General features: G+C 33.8%; 1 protein-coding gene and 1 long non-coding RNA gene across 2 annotated transcripts in view; one reads left to right on the forward strand and one right to left on the reverse strand.

The window, feature by feature from the left end:
* LOC136346769 (homeobox protein Nkx-2.1-like) overlaps positions 1-22,142 on the forward strand; it is a 47,443-nt gene that overhangs the window by 7,580 nt on the left and 17,721 nt on the right. The window contains exons 4-5 of the mRNA XM_066296189.1: positions 17,815-17,978; positions 21,971-22,066. Of these exons, the coding sequence (XP_066152286.1) occupies positions 17,815-17,978; positions 21,971-22,066 (260 nt within the window). The remainder of the gene's footprint in view (positions 1-17,814; positions 17,979-21,970; positions 22,067-22,142) is intronic.
* Positions 7,966-22,142, reverse strand: part of LOC136346792 (uncharacterized) — a 38,204-nt gene continuing 24,027 nt past the window's right edge. The window contains exons 2-3 of the long non-coding RNA XR_010733360.1: positions 21,614-21,721; positions 7,966-8,288 (exon numbers count right to left, since the gene is read on the reverse strand). This is a non-coding gene — a long non-coding RNA (uncharacterized lncRNA). The remainder of the gene's footprint in view (positions 8,289-21,613; positions 21,722-22,142) is intronic.

The raw sequence follows: 22,142 nt of genomic DNA on the forward strand, positions 1-22,142 counted from the left end.
GCGGTTTACAGGTTAAGCAGAATAAGGACTTAAGATCATAGTAATTAATTTTTGTTCATCTATAATAACTAAATATTAAAAACATTCCAATTTGAAAATACCGAAAGCCAAAATCTTTAAAATATGAGAAACTAAACGTTCCCCCTATCGTCATTAGCGAAACAATTTTAATTTATTTCTAAAATACAATTTCAAAAAAAATTATTTTCAATTTTAATTAAATGTTTAATTAATTTTTTTATAAACTGAATTGTTCACGATTTCTAAACTACTGGAAGTAGCATAAATATTATTTCTAACCACAAAAACTTTCCAGATATTCAAAATATCCAAATCTTTAATTCTGTGGACGATTCTAAATCTCAGATCTCTAGAGTGCGTCCTGCCTCAGGGGTGGCACGTCGCATTTATCGTCCTTAATACGTTTTGGGGTTCTGCCGACACGCCGATGGTATTTAGTTACCAAAGAACAGTCTCACATTCGCTCACACATTCTTACTAAGTGCCTGGATATCGATTACGTGCCAAGGGAATCTTTTGGGGCCACAGAGGGCACAAGAACTATTCGAAGTTGGTCTATGGGGTGTAACTTAAGACGATTGGTTGAAAATAGCCGAATTAAGTGTTAAGTGGTTTTATTTGAGTCAAGTGTTCAACAATTAACACCCAACCTTAGTCCCTTAGCTATTTTGAATAACTATGAGATTTGCGATGCTCCTTATAAGTTATTACAAGGGAGTTTAATTGCCTTTAATGCAGTACTTTTGCGCACTAATACAGTTAAGGTGAGTCACATTACTGACTTACACGTTGTATTTACTTACAGTGCGAATCCCAATTCTCATCTATCTCCGTAAATCGACAAGTTTTTGGGATTAAAACTATTACGTTTTTCCATTAATTTGTTTGATATTATTTATACAGGGTTCGCCATTACTCCGGCCTTGGTTCCTAGTGTCCTTGTATAAATATCAATTTGAACGCTGCAACCAATTTAAAAAATATTTAATGTATTTTCCTTCTAAATTAAGGGCTCATCAAACGGCATAAAAAAATTATGGGTTGCTATTTAAAAAATTATAGCTTTATGTTGCCCAGCGAAAACGGAACGCTCTGTATGAACAAAAATATTATTAAATCATGCAGCTTTCCAATATAAATGAGTACTGTACTAAACATTTCATATTGATATTTATAAAAAGACACCAGGAACCAAGGCCGGAGTAATGGCGAACCCTGTATATTTGAGTTTTAACTACAGAACGTCGAAAGGGCCTGAATGTTGCAAACTTTTTAATAAATTAAACACGTAAATAAGTTTTTGTAAATATACGCTATGAGCAACAAGCAAAAACAATTTTCTCAGTTTAAATTTGAAACAAAGAAGATATAACTGAAATTGAGATTAAGAATAATTATTCCGTTTTAAATAAGAAAGACGCGACGAAACCTTAGAAACGAACATGGCAAACAATTATCCCCTTTCGACTACAATTGGTTCCATTCTTTGGAAAATCGCCATTACTTGACGTACCTATCGGCAAGTTGCGCATGCGGGACGTTAAAAGATCATGGCGACACCACGTCCATTAATTTTGCTACCATGGATTGTTGTCTCGTCTGCGGGATACAAAACTATGATACGTACATTTCTTCTAAGTCGTTGGGAAGATGACTTTTCTCGTGACTCATCTCGTGTATAATCGCATAAAATGCTTCTCCATCACGTGATACATATGCATAACTAATTATGAAATGGCAAGCAGAATTCAAAAATATTATACAGGGTATTCGAGTATTATGTAGCAAAACCTTCGTAGTAAATTCAATTTTATGGGACAATGTCATTATAAATTTATAGAGTACATCCTTAGTTTTTGAAATACATAAAATTTTTATTACTTTGTCATTACCTGGTCTGCAGCTCCTTCAATTTTTGAAATATTTGTTTTAGGTTTCGACTGAGAGATAGTACAAATCAATTTGTGATGTTTTAGCTAAACAGCCAACTTGAGGAGGATGAAATTCTATAGAAACTTTCATCCCGTAGATGCAATCTGTCTAGATTCGAACTAGATTTTATCTACAGGATGAAAAGCAAATTTCTATTTCCCTCATCGCAATTGAAATATATAAATATATCAAAACCTGTCGGCGGTTTAAATAAAATTTTGAATAGCTAATTGAATCTTCGACACAGAGGTATCTCGAAAACAGGCCTTGTGCAACAATTTTGAAATACTCGCGATATTCCAGATTTTTTTGTCACTGTGAAAGAAAGTATATTACGTTATGTTCTCTACATTATTATTTACAATTTTGAATTTTTGTTTGCAGGTGATATTTTTCAAAAAAAAGTGATATCTAGTGCAAACTGAGTTGTTCTATTTTAAACCGCTGACAAGGTAAAAACTATAAATCTATTAAAAAAATAAATTTTTTTACGTCATTATCTCGAAAACTGCTCCAGATAAACCATAAGACCATTGTTTCAGACCAGATAATTAGGACTTCCAGCATATCCTACCATTGGGCCCAAATTGGGCATAAATGTACGGGCACTTTGAAAACTATAAGAGCTACAAAAACGGTTAAATAGAAAGAGGAAGTAGAACGGTATGATCAGTGGAACGCTGTTATAAAAATATTTTAAGACTTTCGTTTTGGAAACTCAAAATACTCACAATTTTATTAATTATACTATAATAAAATAATTAAAAAATATATATATAATAATAAAAAATATATAATATAATAATAAAAAAAAATATATAATAAAATAATAATCATAAAATTGTTATATTTAAAGCGATATCGAATTGGCCATTTAATTCCCATCAATTTTTTTCAATTTAACTATTTTTCTATCCTCTTATAGTTCTCAACATGCTCATATTTGCAAGCCCAAATCTGGACCACACCGTATAGCATTAAAAATAAATTAATAACTTCGTCGGTTTTCGAGGGTTTATGAGGTATACATATTTAAAGCTAAAATGAGCTGACTCGGTTTTGGAATTGAGGTAGCATATTAACTAAGACAGCAATGTGCCACGAATGGTAACAGTTCCGGTGAAATTTCAAATTTTCCTAATATCGTTGTTTATAATCGGAAAGCTCGAACTACTATGAATATACCATCCAAGGCCGAAATTTTCTTCAAAACTATAACGTTTTTAAAAATCGAGAAAATGTGGCCATTTTTAGCTATTAAAAATTAAAGTCAATAGTCATCATAGATCAACAATTGTTTCAGCGACAAGGTCAAATTACTAACATCCTGTTACCTTTAACTGCGACCTATTTTCAATCGAACCGCTGAAGTAAAGGTTGGGTATCGATCAGAATTGTGGTTTCTCCGAAAATAACCTTGATTAAAAATATAACAACACATTAATAATATGGCCCTAAGTCGAACCTGTATTCGTATTGGGTTCTGAAAGATCACTAAGCTATTAGATATAGTTAAATGTCGAATAAGAGCTAAGAAAGAAAAAAATGAGGTTACTCATACTTGATACAAGGGCAATGGAATGAAAACAAGACTACGACTTGGGAAATGACTGTTAATATCTAATCGCTATTAATAATCACAATTACAGTGATAGACAAATAATCAAGAACTTTCAGTTCTTCAAAAGTAACCTCGCTATTCTTTTATTTTTTCTCGAAAAATTCGAGTTATACAATTCTTCAGAGATTAACGGAGGGAGATTGCGCAAACGGTCAGTGTACAGATATCCAGGTGACTAAATGCTGCTGATGACCATCGTAAACTACAGACTTTAGGCCGGAACACAGTTTAGTCACTTACTTAATTGGCATAAAGACATACGTGTGGGTTAACATTTACCGATTCTAAATCGGCGGATAAATGCATGCATATGATGATGCATACCTATTCGACTAATATATCTGTGAAGTGTTAGTCTGTAGTTTGCCGGGACACCTAGCGAATATTTATTGCTTTGGGACGACGCCCCCTTTCCCCACCACCCACACTACCGACTACAGATTAAATAGACGGTGAATGGGGGCACACACCTATATCTCTATGACACTTCAGCAAACAATCGACTGAATTGTCGACTGATTAAAAGTCTGCAATCGTCGATGGCCCTAAATCCTGCTTGAAATTATATTCTTGATGAACATCTCCATATACATACACCTAAAAATGTCATGTCTCGAGCTCGAAAAAGGAAATTGAAACGTTATTGTTACAGTGGCTTCAGACATCTTGCGAATTAAATACTTCTAGATGTCTTCTCTCAAAGCTTATCATAGCCCTATTCCCTCCTTCTTTACCTTTATATACAGGGTGTCCCATTCAAAGCTGGGATTAAAGATTACTCAAAAGCAGTACTTTGTATGAAAAAAAGTTTCAAATAAACATTGTGTGATAAAGAGGGGGACATATCATGAAGATAGTGACTTTTACCCAAAACGTTATTTGAAGGGCAACTTGTTTCTTCAAATGGCAACCCGTATTTTTTTACAGATCCTTGTAGACTTTCAAAAAATGAATGTTTTTCATTTGAATAATTTTTTTATTTGAGGTTTTTCTGCAGAGTTATTTTTGATTTTTATCGAATTTTTGAGATAGTCGAAATTATTGCATGTTTTTTTCTAAAAAAGATTTGGAATTCATGTTCTGTTTAAAACTCATACCCAACCTTCTATCTAATGAAAAAAAAAAATATTTCTATGAAAAAGTGTTTTTCTTAAATTTCCTCTTGTTAGTGCCTTCGTTATGACAAGGTCTACAGTAAATCGATATTCTTTTTTCGACAATCAATGTAATTGTTTTATGTGAAATTATTCAAAAATAATTTTTTTCATTTCAAAATTCAATAATTGAAATGGATCGCTTCACTTTGAACAAAAAATTAGAAAAAGTTTTTTATTTATGGAGAGGCTGGAAGGAATGTTAATCGAGCAGTAGAAGTTTATGCTAAAACGTTTCCCGATGAATGAGTTTCTTGTTAGACGACTTTCAACAGTGTCATTAAAAATTGCATAGAAACAAAAACGTTAGAAATAGAAAAAACCGCGATTGCTCCAGAAGTGCAACACATCAAGGCGATCAAATAGAAGTTCTTGCAGCTGTTACCTTCGATTCCCATGTAAGTTGTTGCCAAATTGCTGCTGATTCAGAAATATCAAAGACAAACGTCCGAAGAATTTTGAAAGTGACTAAATACCATCTTTACCACATTTCTTTACATCAGGAACTCCATGTAACTGATTTTGAAAACCGAGTCAATTTTTGTGTAATACTTGAGCAAGGCAGCAATTAAATCAAAATGCAAAGTGTAGCGATTCATTTTAATTACTGAATTTTGAAATGAAAAGAATAATTTTTTAACAATTTCACACAAAACAATTAGTTTGTCGAAAAAAAAAATCGATTTCCTGTACGCCTTATAGGAAGGAAAACTCTAATAAGAGGAAATTAAAAATGTTTTTTCATAGAAATAATGTTTTTTTGAATAGATAGAAGAATTGTTACCAGTTTTAAACCGAATATTCATTGCAAAACTTTTCTAAAAAAACAAAAGCAGTAATTTCGACTATCTCAAAAAATTTAACAAAAATCAAGGATAACTCTGCAGCAAAATGTCTAATAAAAAAATTGTTCAAATTAAAGATTTAAATTTTTTGAAGCTCTACAAGGATCTGTAAAAATACGGGGTTGCCGTTAAAAAAAAAGTAGCGCTAGAAATTACCTTACAATTACGCTTTAGCTAAAAGTCACTATCTTCATGATATGCCCCCCTCTTTACCGGACAACTTTTATTTGAAACTTTTTTTCACACATCGTACTATTTTTGAGTGATCTTCAATCACAGCTTTAAAGGGGACACCCTGTATATGTGTACATCTCAATATTACTAACACAAAATAATCGAAACTTAGAAAAACTTTTCAAATTTCAACAGTTGCGAATGGTAATTGCTATTGATATAAAATCATCGAAAAAGCAATTTGTAACTAGAAAAGCTTTTTTGATGCGAAATTTATTTATACAAATTGGCAGATTGTTACTACTCGTATTTTTTGAAAACATCCGTTCACCAGATAATCGAAGAGATTCGTGCCATCAAGGTAATTATTTTTATTGTCATCGGAGATTTTTGCGATATAAAAATGTTATTTAAGAAACATCATTGACAGTTAACCGTAATGGATACGACTATGTGTATAAAGCATTGAAAAAAACTGAAACTGGTTTAAACCTGGTAGGCCAATCTGCTAACCGGAGATTCTTTATGCGAAAATAATTAGACTTTCTTTATGAAATTTTTTTCTTTGCCTCTTTATACGCATACTTAGGGTGTTAAAGTTAATAAAAAAATACTTTTGTTAATAGCTGGAGTGTTTCTTAGCATATTTTAATTGAATTTTGCAGTATCGTAGCATTTGATTAGGCGCACGTTTCCTATGATTTGGGGAAAAAATTTGGAGAAACAATAGGAAAAATGGCGGATTGTGTACACGTTTTCCTCCCCGCTTTTTTTGCGGACGACAATGGTAAATTTTCTTACTTATTCAAATGAGTTTTTTCTTTATGTGAATTTCTTCATTTTTGTGAAATTTAGATTTACGCCGTACTTTAGAAGATATTTCAGCTTATTGCCCTCCAAAACACACATGGTTGCCGTTACTAGTACTTAGTGTACGTTGCACTTATTAATGCCTTAATTTCCATTTGAAAAACAATTATTCCCGTGGTAATACGCCGATTATTATGATTTTTTTTTTAATTTCGTGTTCCTGATGTGGCTATGTTTTGCGAAGATGTTTTGCCTTTTTTATTGTAATTCAAGTAGAATTATTCCAGCAATAACTTTTAAATATGAAATTAAATTTATCTCACTCACAACATGATATTTAAGAGAGTTACGTGACAATGGAGAGTTTTGGAATTAGATTTTCGATATAAATAAAAAATGGAAGCCAGGTATTGAAGGGCAATCAGCTGGAATTTCATCGACACTAAGCTGTCGAACAAAACTTTGCTAGAATGAAGAAATCCAGATAAAGAAACAAGTAGTTCGAATAACTAAACAGTGCACCATGGGCGTGCGCAAAAAAAGTGGAGGGAAAACGTGTACACGATCCGTTATTTTCTCCATTGTTTCTCCCTATTTGTTTACCCAAACGATAGGAAATATGCGTGTGATTTCACTATACATCACTGAAAAATTTCATTAAAATATGTTAAGAAACTCCCTAGTTACTAACGAAAGTAATTTTTTTACTAATTTCCACTCCTTAATTAATGAGTATAAAGCGCCAGAGAAAAAAGCGCCATAGGGAAAGCCTAATTATTTTCGTATAAGAAACCTCCGATTACCAGATAAGCTTAGTGATACGAGACACCCTGTATAGTAAAACATTTCTATTTCTTAAATATTTTATGAAAAAGCGTTACTGTAGCTCTTATAAAGCAATAAAAAGTGACTAGTTGGCTTCTTACAAATAATAACCGTTTCAATGACTTTAACCCTACAACTCTAGATGAACTTGCAGTTTTATAGTGTGAACAGGGGGACATGGCTAAGAGCTAGAAAATCGATCCAACTGGAGCAAAGGTGAATGCGTATTTGATTTTTAGAATATCTTTCGAAGTTGGCAAAACTTTGGAAGATATTTTTCCGGAGGTATTCGATCATATTAATATATAACTAGTTAATCGTCAAATTGTTCAGTGTTCATTTCCCAAGAAATCCTTCGAGCAAAGAATCTGATCAGATTTTACTGACAAAATTTGAAAGCCTAGAAATATAACTTATGAAAAGTCATGAATTAGCATAAATCCAATTGGGTATGCTTGAACTGGTTGAGACAAAGTCGTGAGCACCAAGTCACTGTCGAATCGCAATACGTTAATGGAAACGCATACAATTTCCTGCCGAAATTCTAATACCAATAACAATTTAATCTTAATCTGAAGCCAAAGTTTGTTTAATACACACGGCGTACAATGGAAAGTCATTACGGCTAAGCAATTACGCATTCCTTGTATTTACCAAATGCTTAAAGCATGGCGGCGAGGGGGGTCCCACCGTTCGCTAGCTACTGTATTGTCGTAGGAATTCGAGTGCTGGGCAAACAAACGGGGCTCTCTCGGTGCTGTGTATTTACGAGCCTGTCTGTCATGTCGAGGGCCCAGGACAGAAACGGATCTGCAGCCTGTTGGGGTATCTCGTCTCAGCCCCCGACGATGCCTCGGATTTTATTACACTTTGGGTTCTAATGTGGGCGAAACCGCATCTGAAAAACTAATTTATGCAGAAAATAATATAAATTTTACAAATAATTCACACAAATTAAATAAATTTAATCAATCAACAATTCAGCAGTTTTAAATTCAGCAACAGCACATCAGGTATTTGCGTTTGCGCGTACTTTACATATTAATATGAATGTGTAAAGTGAACTTTTCACACGCTAATCAATGTGATAGTGTTGTTTCTTATATATAAAATTTGCTAAAGGATATTCCAGTCCTCTTTCAGTTTTGTTAGGTAAATTTCCATCATATCTAAATATTATCATATTTTTGACAATATTGAATTTCACTTCTGTCAAATTTCGACATCTGTCTAGTTCAATACAAACACTAAATAAATGACAAAAAACTGCGATTTGACTATGAACTATGTGGAAATAACTACAATCAGTCGAAAAATATTCTTACGACTGTAAAAAAATTCTGAAACCGTAATTTTCGATTAATTTTCTTCTAGTTTTGCATAATAAAAGTTCAAACCTAAACTCAGTTTGTGTGTTTGAGTAACTTTTGAGAATTTAATTTTTAGAATGCTTTTCAGTGTCTGCATTTTGGAAGCTTCTTGTGTGGTGGAAATTTTTCAATATGGTTTTAATAATCTTCTTGAGAGGTTTTTCTATATACATCTGTCAAAAAGTGACGGTTTTCACGCAGAGTGGTTAAATTTAGACGTTTTTGACGATTTTAAAGGGCTCCAATTCCCGTATTTATAGTTCAACTTTGATAAAATTTTCAAGATATATGTAGAAAAATCTCCTCTACAAGATTATTAAAACCATATTGGAAAACTTCCACTGCACAAGAAGTTTCCAAAATGGAGATTTTTTATGACCTTGAAAAGCAGTCTAAAAATGAAATGTTCAAAAGTTGCTCGAACACGTAAGCTGAGTTTAGGTTTCAATTTTCATTATACAAAATTTGAAAAACATCAGTCGAAAATTACTATTTACAGAATTTTCATTGCGGCTGTACGAATACTTTTTTGAGCTGTACATAGAACTGTCATGGCTGTTTCTCTGTCGTGTTAGCTACGGTTTAACGCATATAATTTAAATGGCAAATTCAGGCAGCCCGAATCCCACACTACCCGGCTTTGTTAGACCGGGTGTCTTTTGAAGATCTCCACCTCCTCGGGCACAAAAAAAATGGCGAATTCATGAAAATGGTGCTCAAAAATTTCAAGGAATCATCAACAGTATTGGCAACCTATTTCTTGACAATCTTAATCTATGATTCAAATTTGTGATTATCGACGCCAAGAGAAGAAGTGGCATAAGATAAAGGTATTCATTCATTGCCGACTTGTTGCTTCGCTCCTTGTTTTGCAATCTTTATTCGTGCGCCAATGAGAGCCTTATGCAACCTCTTCTTAATGTACTATTCTAACACTTGTGCATTGTGCGATTCGCCCTCGGCTCCAGTTACCGAACTATGTTACTCGTTTGAAGGGGGCTATTTCGGTATTAAACTCCTAATATAGATGTTATCAGGTAGTTACACCAAATTCTGGGATCAGCGATTTGAAAAAAAAATTGTTTAATTCAATTAAAATGAATTCCTACGGTTGTTAACGAAACGATTACATAAATTTTATTGAAACACCCGGATCTCTTTCCATTCTTGTTGATGGTATTAACTGCGAAAAGGGGTCAAAACGGCTTAGAATAGGGAATCGAAAACAATTGTTAAGCCATCTATTCAGTTTCTTCAAAATTAAACGATCACACATTTTGATAAAATGGTGCCAGAAGATACATTGAAAAATTCGTATCACCTCTTACAATAAAATATGAAAGAAAATATGTAGTCATCCTCAAAATAATTCGAATGCTCCGTGTCTTTCGATTATAATGAACTTGGCGAATGTTCTCACATCGTCAACTTGTGAACATGGTATGATCTCATTATCTCAATTCGAAAATTTTGAAGACAAATCAGGTTGCAGTGCAATTAAAGCGACTTTGAGGTACAACGAGATTCGGAAGCTTCATCAGAAAGCAAATATCTCGGTTTTGCGTTATTGCAAGTAATTTTTTTTCCAAAAAGGTCCTAGAATTGCGGAAAAGAGGACATTTTGTACAGACCTTTAAACCTGCAGTAGCTCGGACACAGCTATTTTTAAGTTAAGACCTTTAAATGAAACTGCAATTTTAATCAATGTGAGACGCATTTCACATGGAAACATAATCGTCTACACACGTGTCACGTTTATAAAGCGGAGAGATCTATTTTGATATTGCTGGACTTCAGAGATAACATTGGCTCTGACTTGATATGACTACGATAATAGCCTCATGTTAGACTATTATCATCATCATTATTATGATTATTATACAGGGTTCGCCATTACTCCGGCTTTGGTTCCTGGTGTCTTTGTATAAATATCAATATGAAATGTTTAGTACAGTACTCATTTATATTGGAAAGCTGCATGATTTAATAATATTTTTGTTTATACAGAGTGTTCCGTTTTCGCTGGGCAGCATAAAATTATAATTTTTTAAATAGTAACCCATAATTTTTTTTATACCATTTGATGAAACCTTAATTTAGAAGGAAAATACATTAAAAAATTTTTAAATTGGTTGCGACGTTGCCGTATTAGAGAAATTTCTTTAAAAATGCAGCATCAGAAAAAAATCATCACAAAACTGGTGTTTTTTGAAATTTTGAAATTTGTTTTTGTAAAGTAGTAAATGAAAGTCAAAGGTACTCAAAAACTTTAAAACATTTTTTTAATGCACCATACTTTTTTTGTATAAGAGCGCTAATTTGCAAATTTTACAAATTGCTGAAACTCGTTTTTTTTAAATGGTACCCATGATTTTTTTCAAGTCCTTCTAATGTAGTTTTTAATTTTCTATTAATTTGCAATAACATCTTTTCATTTAACATTTACAGTTATGGAGATATTCACAAAATTTAAATGAAAAGATGTTATTGCAAATTAATAGAGAATTAAAAACTATATTAGAAGGACTTGAAAAAAATCATGGGTACCATTTAAAAAAAAACGAGTTTCAGCAATTTGTAAAATTTGCAAATTAGCGCTCTTATACAAAAAAAGTATGGTTACTATTTAAAAAATTATAATTTTATGCTGCCCAGCGAAAACGGAACACTCTGTATAAACAAAAATATTATTAAATCATGCAGCTTTCCAATATAAATGATTACTGTACTAAACATTTCATATTGATATTTATACAAAGACACCAGGAACCAAGGCCGGAGTAATGGCGAACCCTGTATATATCAAGTACTATTATCATTATCATCTCATTTGCTATAATTTCCAAAGCTTATGTTCTAAGATTATCATTTTACGGTACGTAAATAAACCAATTTCAGTTATTCACGATTCATCTTAAGCTTTAATTTTGCAGCTTATGACCCTCACATCACACATATCTTTCACCATCTCTGGTTCACCATAATTATTCCAGCTAATCCCTAAGTCTGGTCTTGAGTTCCGTTTTCCTTCGTATATCTTCCGTTCCAATTTTGCTTTTTGATCTGAGCCAAATGTGGTCCCTTCTATGATATTATTTTTACAGAGACGTGCGAGGATAGTCCCAGGGACGTAGATGGCATTTTTTTGTTAACAATTTGCCTATATAACAGAAACTTAACCTTAAAATTACGTCTAATGTTTGAGGGTGCTACGTTGATTTGTGTTTGTTTTGGGGCCATTTTCAATAAACGCTTTTAGAGATTTTGAGAGCGTGGAAGGAATACTTTCATTTGAAAGGTTTTAGTCGCTCCAACATCAAAGCGGAGTTAGACTCTGCTCTGGGGGAATCTGGTTCTTCGTTAACAACCGTCAAATGTTGGGTGGCAGACTTTCAGCGGGGTCGTACCAGCTGCAAAGAGGAACTCCGCAGTGGTCGACCCAATCACACTCCAGATCTGACCATTCCAGATATTGTGCAGAAATTCGACGAAACTATACTGGAAGACCGGCGACTGTAATTGCACGAGTTAGCAGTCATTTGAAAAAGTAGTGTACATCGCATTTTGACCGAATAAAAGGGTATGAAAAAGCTCTCCGCAAGATGAACAAAAACAGCACCGTGAGGATGTTTCCATGATGTATTTGGCAAAGTTTCGCAGCAATGGAGCTGAGTTTTTGCGTTGATTCATAATCATGAATAAAAAATAGGTCTATCATTTCACATATGAGACGAAAAAACAGTCAAAACAATGAACTTAAAGGGGAGCATCAGGTCCAAAGAAAACGAAAACCATTCCGTCTTCCGGAAAGGTGATACTGTCAGTTTTTTGTGATGAATGTGGGATAGTTTCTATTGAGTATCTCCCTAAAAGAAAAACAATAAACGAAGAATATTATACAAATTTATTGCAGTATTTGAGCGAAGAAATTAGGAAAAAGCGACCGCATTTGGCGAAAAAGAAAGTCTTGTTTCATCGAGACAATGCACTAGTTTACCTTCCATCATCGTGATGGCTAAAATCAATCATCAACTTGGTTTCCAACCTGTTCCTCACCCTCCCTGTTCGTTAGATTTAACCCGCTCAGATTATTTTCTGTTTTCAAATTTCAAAAAATGGCTCGATGGAAAGAAGTTTGCCAATAACGAAGAGGTGGAGTCCGGGGTTGATAGATATTTTTAAAGGTTGCTGTTATATAAACAGGGTATAGCAACCATAAATGATCGCTGAGGAAAATGTATCAGTCTCAAAAAAGACCATGTTGAGAAATAATGTAATATTTTCCAATTTTTTTTTCAGTTTTAGGTCGGGCACTTCTGAGTCTCTCGTCGTACTTGCTTCATTTACACATAGTCGTTTTAATTTCAAGTTAATGTAATTTCTTCCCAACAAAAAGCCATACAGAAATCCATCTGAAATAATCAGATTTCACATTCATGGTTTATTTACATCTAAGTACTGGCATGTTGATTTAAGAAAAGATGCCTTTCAAACAATTTAATCTCTGGGCCCTGCCACCCTGTTTAATATGCGTTCCTAAACGTACCTGAATAGGCCTTTTGTTCCCCGTTGTTTTCGTTTGGGGCTCAGCTTCCTCTGACGATGGGGGCGACCGATATTATTGTTATTTCGTGAGGTTATTCCTAACAAAAGATAATAAATGGGGAACACCAGGTTTAATTAGCAGAGAAAAAATGAGTTCATTCTGGAAGAATCTCCATTCACTGATAGCACGTTTGTATACTGCAGAAAGATATATTGCAGACTTTTAGACGAATGGTTCATGTTTCCTTTTAATTTTTTTTTTTTTTTTTTGGTTGGCCCACAGAATTTCTGGGTGTAGTGAAATTGCGCACGTCCAGAGTTTTAGATTCAGAAGAGTTTTATTTGATATTCCAAAGAATACAGGAATCGCGTTTTTCATACCATAAAACGCAAACGAGGAGTTGAATTATGTAATTTCAGCGCGAAAAATGTTACAACACTGAGCCCGCATTTCCTTGAGGTGGAAATTGAGATCGTGCGACGGGAAGCGGTTTCCCTCCATCAATCATCTTCCGCTTCCTGTTTGCATACCGATATTCGTGTATAACGTCATTTATGCGTGTTACAGCATATTATGCCTTGTTATCCGATGATAAATCGTCCAATAAATCGTCCAATAAATCCTCCTCTTTATAAGCAAGAAGCCAGTGTCTTCGCGTTCCCGTTTACATGCAAGAAAGTGCTCCGCTTTCTCCTCCGCTTTACTCTGCCATTTCATTAATTTTTGTTTCTAAAATTTTTTTCTTCGATCGCTACCGTTGGAACAATAATAGAAATGAGGGTGACGAGGGTTTAAGTGCTATCACAAACCATTTATTTATACAAGAGGATCTCGTTTTTAGTGCGCGGACATAGGGTGGAAAGGGCATCGGCAAAACAAATATTTGCTTTCAATATATGGGTGTATTAAAGGTTCATTTTTCTTTTCTGAAGGTGGCCATTCATCCTGTTATTTAATTTTGCGTAAATTGTGTGACCGCAATTGGAGTTTTTCGATTTAAAATTTTAAGTAAATCATATATATTTCGAAAACCCTGTTCGTTCTCGTGAAGATTTTACCGCACGCCAATAAAGAGTGTTACAGTAAGAACGCAAAATTTGAATTATGCGTCACTGTGGCTGGAATCTCTTAACAAGTGGATACGCGTGCCTGGCCGAAAGAAGACAGATGGGAGTTAGTAAACATGGAGCGATATACGGTGTAAGATTGTTAAATCTTACCATCGAAAGGACGAAAACTTGTTTGCCACAACAAACTGCAAAACGCGTCCAATTTTCGTCATAAACGTTGTTCTTCGTTAACTTTAAAAAGAATCATAGATAAATTTGAAAGTACTGGTTTAGTTATTCGTTCAAAAGAAAAAATCACGGCAGTTCACCAGAGTGTAGGCGAGAATCCAGGGACCTCGATTCGTCGACGTGCACAAGAATTAAACATTTCAAGAGCCTCTCTACATCGCATTCTCACTAAAGATTAACATCTCCTTCCTTACAAAATCCAACTGACTCAACAACTTTTACTTGTACACAGCAAAGAGAGTTTACCTATTAGATCATTGAACGGCATCGAATCATCGCGGAATCATCTCCCGTCACGGTGACAAGAATTGGCCTCCACGATCGTGGGACCTAACACCTCTTGACTTTTTTTTAAGGTTTTTTTTGTTCTCTCATGTTTACGTCAATAAATCTAAGACCACCCAAACATTGAAGATATAAATTGATCGCCATATCAGACAAATATCACCACATTTATACGAAACAGTCGTTCAAAAGTTCGTCAAAAGAGTACATTTGTACCGCGGCAGCAAGTTATCGAATGTGTTATATCATACTTAATTCTTAAATGTCTATATTCTAAATCAATAAAGATTTCAGCATTTTGCTATAAAAAACGGTGTTTTATTTAAAATTCAATTCTTGCATCCTTATTGTAACATCCTTTATTTAAATGGGCTTACAGAAGACAACCAACTTAACACACATGCGCTCGTAGAAAAAGTATTGTACCTAACACGTGTGAAAGTCTTTTTACCATTTTTATCAACCAAGTGATATTTTTAAAGACATCGAGCATTTATTTGTAGAAAATCTTGAAAACTAAATGCACCTGCGGGGTTTTCGAAAAGTAATCCAAATTGTAATAGAATTATATTTTAGTGTCTATATTTGGAGCTTATGTATCCAACATATAGGGAAGCAAGTATGATAGAGAAAGTTGCTTGTAGGAAATCACTACATAAGTAATTAAAATATTTCTGTTGAATGATGTTGAAGAGTAATGGTTCCGAGACCACGATAGAACAGAATATATATCAATTTAGAGATTTGAATTAAAAAAATTTGATTCATCAGATAAACCAATTCAAATTGTACCTATTTGAACGTATTTCTAGAAGATGTCCATACTCTTTTCTATGTAGTTAGAGATGAATGTCAAATATGCCAACTTTAAACTTCGCAACTCGTACCTTTTTAGTGGATACTTTGTTCTTTGTTGCAAGTTTGATCCTCATATAAATTTCACGTTGGGATCATAACGGTGCACTTTACACCTTTGAAGTATAATAAAATATTATAACATTTCAGCAAACTTCCTATCTTAACTTTTTCGCTTATGACTTTGTTAACGACTGTTTTTTCGGACAATAAAGTTCTTTTTTTATTGATTGGTTTAATCAACACCTACTAATTTGCGCCTTTTCGGATATAGACTAAAACACCCTGTATAATAAAAACGAAGCCGTTTAAGACCTATACTTACACACATCCTAGAAAGATTGATACGCATGATTACATGGTGTTTTAGAACAATAAATACAGCCCTTGAACTAAAAATATGTACACATATATGATATGCAAAAATTATTTGTTTTCATTCCACAGAGTGTTTAAGTACACCTGTAATTTATATTACACTGTAAATTCTAAATAAATCTCATAGTACGACAAATTCAGCTCAAATTTCTGTTTCTAGCTAGGTAGTAAGCTCCAACTGTATCTTAGTAAAGCATAATAAATTCACCTAGCGTTTCTATTATTTCCGACAACTTTAATGTTTTCACGAATTCATAAATAATATCTAAAAAGATGTAATGCATAAAAAGTTGTATGTTTAACAGTTTTAGAAAATTTTTGCATATTTTCCGTACAGGTTCAGTCTGATGAGTTCTTGTACCATTACGGTACCATCACCGCTGCGAGGACTAATTAGAACTGAGATTAAAGATGAATTTCTTGTATTTAAAAAAACCCATGGATGAAAGCTAAAAATGAAAACTTGTCGAAATTTAAGAATTACCAAAAAAATCCTATAAAATGACACTAAGTCACTCTTGTGTGGGACATGTTTACCTCAATCGTTTTATTTTTTGACATCTTAGCACACTGTATTTGTATCGATGTTTCTCAAACAGCCTGTAAAATTTTTTAATCTAAATTATGCAAAAAAAATACCACCAAGTTTCGCTACATATTTAATTAACATTCTGTATTTTTTCACAAAAATAAATTTTGAGATCACCAATCTGTCGCTTTCTAGTTACGCAAAACAAGTCTTAACAAAATGAATAGTTTTGTATCAGTATTTAAAATAATAAGTAAAAGGAAGTAGTTGTTTTAAAAAATAATGATACATGCCAATTTTTCAAATTCTCTTTCGGGAATTAAAAGACTTTTGTAGCAATTGATTTTCATTCTCAAGCGTACATTATCCACATATCTCCCATTGACGGAGGTTCACTGTCCAGAATACCTTTCACATAACTCTTAATAAATAAATCCAGGGGTATAAGATCAGATGCTTTTATCGGTCGTTTTATTACCATAATTAAGAGGAGTTCAAAAACAAAATTTTTCCAATTTCTCAAACTTCAACTAAACAAGTGTGGTCAGATTTATTTACCTAACGAGTAAGGAAAGTAGTTTTCCACAAATTGACTGCACTCTGAATAGCAATTCAACAGAATTGTGAGCGATAAAAATATTTTCGCACGTGTTAGGGGCAATATTTTTATTACTAGCGCGCATTTGTTATATCGTATAACATTCAATCTTCTCTAAGTTTATTTAAATATTGGCGTGCGGTTGAGTCTTTATGGACATACGCCCGGTAAAAAGTTTTACCGCACGCATATTGATATAAGATACGGTTAAAAAGTATTGTCACTGACACGTGCCACTTTGATTTGTTTGCAGTAAAACTTTTTCCCGTACACGTGCGCTAAAGTGATGTTTTTCACTTGCAAATACGTGCAGTAAAGCAACTAAAACATAAAATGACAAAAAAGGACACATATGTCAATGACTAAATCTTGGCATTGTGTACAAATATTTTTCACACTGACAGATACCGCTTTCTCTCGCATGAGGCAAAATGCTACTGTCAGTTAATAAATGTGCGTGGTACACGCAATTGATCACACACGCGTAAGAATAAGAACTAAATTCCAGCACTAGGACTTATTGGAGATTATAAGAATACTTTACATGTTTATTTATGTGTTTTTCTTTTTTAGTTTCCAGATTAATGGGAACGACATCGTCGGCCAATATGGGTCATGGGCTGAACGCCGCAGGGATGCCCGGTTTGGGACCTTGCGCAGGCGTCGCAGACACGAAACCAATGCAGTTTCCGTTGGCGCAGCGGCGTAAAAGGCGGGTCCTGTTCACGCAAGCCCAGGTAAGAGGTGCTCGGCCCCTTTTTCCGATCTTGGCCCCTCGCCCCTCGTTGCCTAGGAACAACAGTAATGGTCACGTAATAAACGAAAGTTCTGCCGGATACTTGCCGACGGTAAACGTCGATCGCCCGGGCGAGATCTCAAAATATCTTATTTAATTTTTTAAATAACGTGCGGGGACTTTTTCCATTACTAATAAGTAATTATAAATATTTGTTAGTGGCTTTGAAATTACTGGTTACCGACTTGCCGGTGCATTATTTTAATTTGCTTAGAGTGAGTCGCAAATTCGATAGAGTGCGAGTGCGTTAAATCTAGCCATGGGAGCTAAGCGCCTTTTCTTTCATACTGGGTTCTCCATTAGTGGTCACAACTGACCATGTGAAAATATCTACATTACTCGAAACAATTGAGGGATATTATTTTATTTATGAATATTATTTTTTATTCAATTTTATTCGTCTATTTCCTTTAGGAGAATAATAATTTTACAGGACTAAACAGGAAAATAATGCATACGGTAGGTCTCTGTCGATTTTACAGGTTTTAACTTGAATTCTCACAAAGAGTATAAAAGCGCGTTTAAGCGCTACTTAGGTATCAGTAAAATTTTTGTACTCAGGAATAAGTGGTGGGCAATTGTTTTATTTCTCTATTCCTCCAATGAACGAGCAACATGATTTGCTGGAAAGAGAGGCATGGCGGGCCATAAGGCGACTAGAACCTGAGCGAACACAGGCACATAATACTTAAGTGTTTAATGTCAGCCAGAGTGTAGCTTCAAGATTTTAGAATCGATTTCTTGCAACAGGAAATGTTAGAAGACCAAGACAAGGTCGACCATCAACAACAGCACCGAGGGAAGACCGATTTCTCCGATTGCTTACGAGAAGTCGTAATGTCAATACAACACTTCTAAGAAGCGAGTTTGCCTGTGGTTCCGGAAGACTCGCGTCCACTCAAACCATAAGAAATAGACTCCACAATGTCGGATTGTATGATGAATGTATTGATGAATGATTGTATTGTCGAAAACCAATTATGTGTATTCCACTGATTGTGGAACACAAAAGAGCAAAATAAGAATTGGCTGAGCTTCATCGAAATCGGACCCATAATGACCGGGGTCGGCTACTCTTCAGTGATGAGTCTAGGTTCAGTTTAGAATCTGATAATCGATATGTTCTAATTTGGCGTGATCGCGGAACACGAAACAATAATCAGTTTATCAGAGAAAGATCTCACTTCCAAGATGGCGGTATGATGGTATGGGTTGGTAGTAGTGTTAGCGGGCATACAGGTCTTTATTTCATTGACAACGGTCTCTTAAACCCTAACAGGTATCTTAATGAAATTCTTCAACCTATTATAATGTCTTGTGCTGGAGCAATAGGTAATCAATTCACATTTATGAACGACAATAGTCGTCTACGTCGCGCTAGTATCGTCAACAACTGGTTGGATGAAATTAATATCGAGAGAATGATATGGCCTGCCAATTCTTCAAATGGAAATCCAATTGAACATGCTTGGAATACTTTGGGAAGACATGTTACAAGCAGAAATTTACCACCTCGAATTATTCCAGATTTTCGAATCGCCCTAATGGAAGAATGGAATTCCCAAGACGTCTTTGATAACTTGATTAAATTAATGCCATCACGATTTCAAGCCTTTTTAGCAGCAAGAGGGGGTCACACACATTATTAAAAATTAATTTTTGTACCAAAATAATAAATCACGAATTTGCACAATTTTAAACAGGATTGTCACAACTGGTCAAATCAAGTTTGAACAACAAGAAGGGCTTTATTTTATCAATAAAAAACTTCAAACTACAAATATAATTTATTTTGGCACGTTTTATGTGGCATAAAAAACTTTTAAGATAATATTTTGAAATATCCTCTAATTGTTTTGACCAGTGTATTTATAAATAAATTCGTAATCCGGTAATTAATAATTAAGTAATATTAGTAAGATTTATTACTTACGCGGAATGTGTGACATGACAAATGACATTGGACATATGTAAACTTTTTGACTATTTTTAAAAAATGTTAATTTTCAAAAATAAATTGTTTCCTCGTTGTAGTCTTTAACTGTCATAATGCGTGTTACTAACGATTAATAATTAACACCACATAATTACATATTAAACTTATAACTTTATTTATTTCGATAAAAACGCATCCGTTTATTCTAGATTTTAATCACTTTTCATTCATTGCTATTGTACTCACATTTAAAAAACCAAAATTCTCTTCACAGTTATTTCTTATTATCAATAAAATTTCCGTTTTAATATACGATGTGGTTGTGTTGTTATATCAGCATTCAGTAAAGTTACTTTTCGGCACGCATTTGCAAGCTCACACATGTACCGCTTTACTGCATGTGCGCGTCTTTACAAAAAAAATATATTTCTCTATTTCGCTAGAAAAATGGTTTTTCTACATTGTCAGATCAAAACATAATTGAATCAAATTCCGTTCGGTAACGTATTCTACTTTGTTTATCAAATGCCTCTTTTGAAAAATTTGTAGAAACTGTTAATTTTGCAATAGCGAAACCTCTATTCATGTTAATTTTTTTAATATATATGTATATTGTTAGTATTCAGGACATAAACCATTTGTCATATCTGCCATACCAGTATTGAATGCCACACCCAATTTGAATTTTCCTTGATGTACCTTTGTACCTTGATTTCCAAACACTCTGTGTAACCTATTAGTTTTAAACATCATTATCGAGTGTGATAGATGACTGTGAAGTCCGTTTTTTCGCCTTTTTTTCCTAAAACAGCGAGATAATTATTAATCTAGCGGGTAAATCGGCCGCAATGTCTTCTTCAGCTTATTGTTCTTTTTATTGTATTTATGATTGTCATGGAAATGAATGCGAAATAAAACATTCCGTTAATGTTATGGTTCAGTTGCCTTTTTGTGTTTCGAAGTTAATATAAATTTAAATTTTGGTAAATGTAATTTTATCCAACATCTCTCTATTTTACATCTCTCAGTTCTAGGCGGTTTGGGATTTAAACTTGACATACGGTGGCAATAATGCATTTCACAGCCTTGATGTAATATTATTTTATTTATTTAATTGTTATATTTTAGAAGTAAATTAGTCAATACTGGATTGGAAAAAAACAATCAACTGACAGGCCTGATGCAATACAATAAAAATTCTTGATTTTTTCCAAAATCCGGAGTTATAGAAATTTCATTACTATTTTTTGATCACAATTTGTTCACCATTCAATAAAACCGTTGTATAAAACTTGTGACTTAAAACTTAGAAAATCTTGATCTTCTTGCTAATGCCCATACATCGAATTACTGTTGTGATGTAATTTTCACGAATAAACAATGGTTTAATTCACTTGTTGCATTATATTATTATTCTCGTCCCTTCTTGTTGCTACCTCGCGGTGACTCAAGACTGAATTTATATCTGTTTCGTCAATATAATATACACATAGGAGAAAGTATTGGATGTAATAAATAATATTGAACTTAATAACTTTTTCAAACATCTTGACAAAGGAAGGCGCTGTTTTTGAAATTGCGCCCGGTGAGTAATCAGGTCTTATTTCGCAGTTGATTATGAAATGAGGGTAAATACTTACCTTTATTTTATAACTCACTTAATATACGAGACCTAATCCCACCGGTACACGGGGCGCGGCTTGAACGCGTCCAAACTTCTGCATCTGTTCTTGCGATCTTTTCTAGATCTAAAATCGAAAAAAGTAAAATAACACGTATGAAAGTCATTTAAAAATGTTGTTTTGTGTAACTCGTGCGATATTGCTGAACTTCGCACCGTCACTAGCAAACTCCCGAATTCTACACAACATTATAAATACATTTCTTAACTATATTTAAATAAATCGCTATAAATGCGTGATAATGAATTTTTAACTAGCTACGTATTAAGCTAACTTTGGACAAATGTATGTTAACTTCAAACTCGTACTTTTCAGGTGTACGAGCTGGAACGACGATTTAAGCAACAAAAGTATCTGTCGGCTCCTGAGAGAGAGCATTTAGCATCTTTAATTCATTTAACACCAACACAGGTAAGTTTATGGGATTAAAGTACCTTGGCATTCCGATTTATTTAGATGCTCGGCAATTTACTTCCAACTTACTACT

This window comes from Euwallacea fornicatus, chromosome 24 (genome assembly GCF_040115645.1).
Source record: "Euwallacea fornicatus isolate EFF26 chromosome 24, ASM4011564v1, whole genome shotgun sequence".
In the NCBI taxonomy this organism is placed as follows: Eukaryota; Metazoa; Arthropoda; class Insecta; order Coleoptera; family Curculionidae; genus Euwallacea; species Euwallacea fornicatus.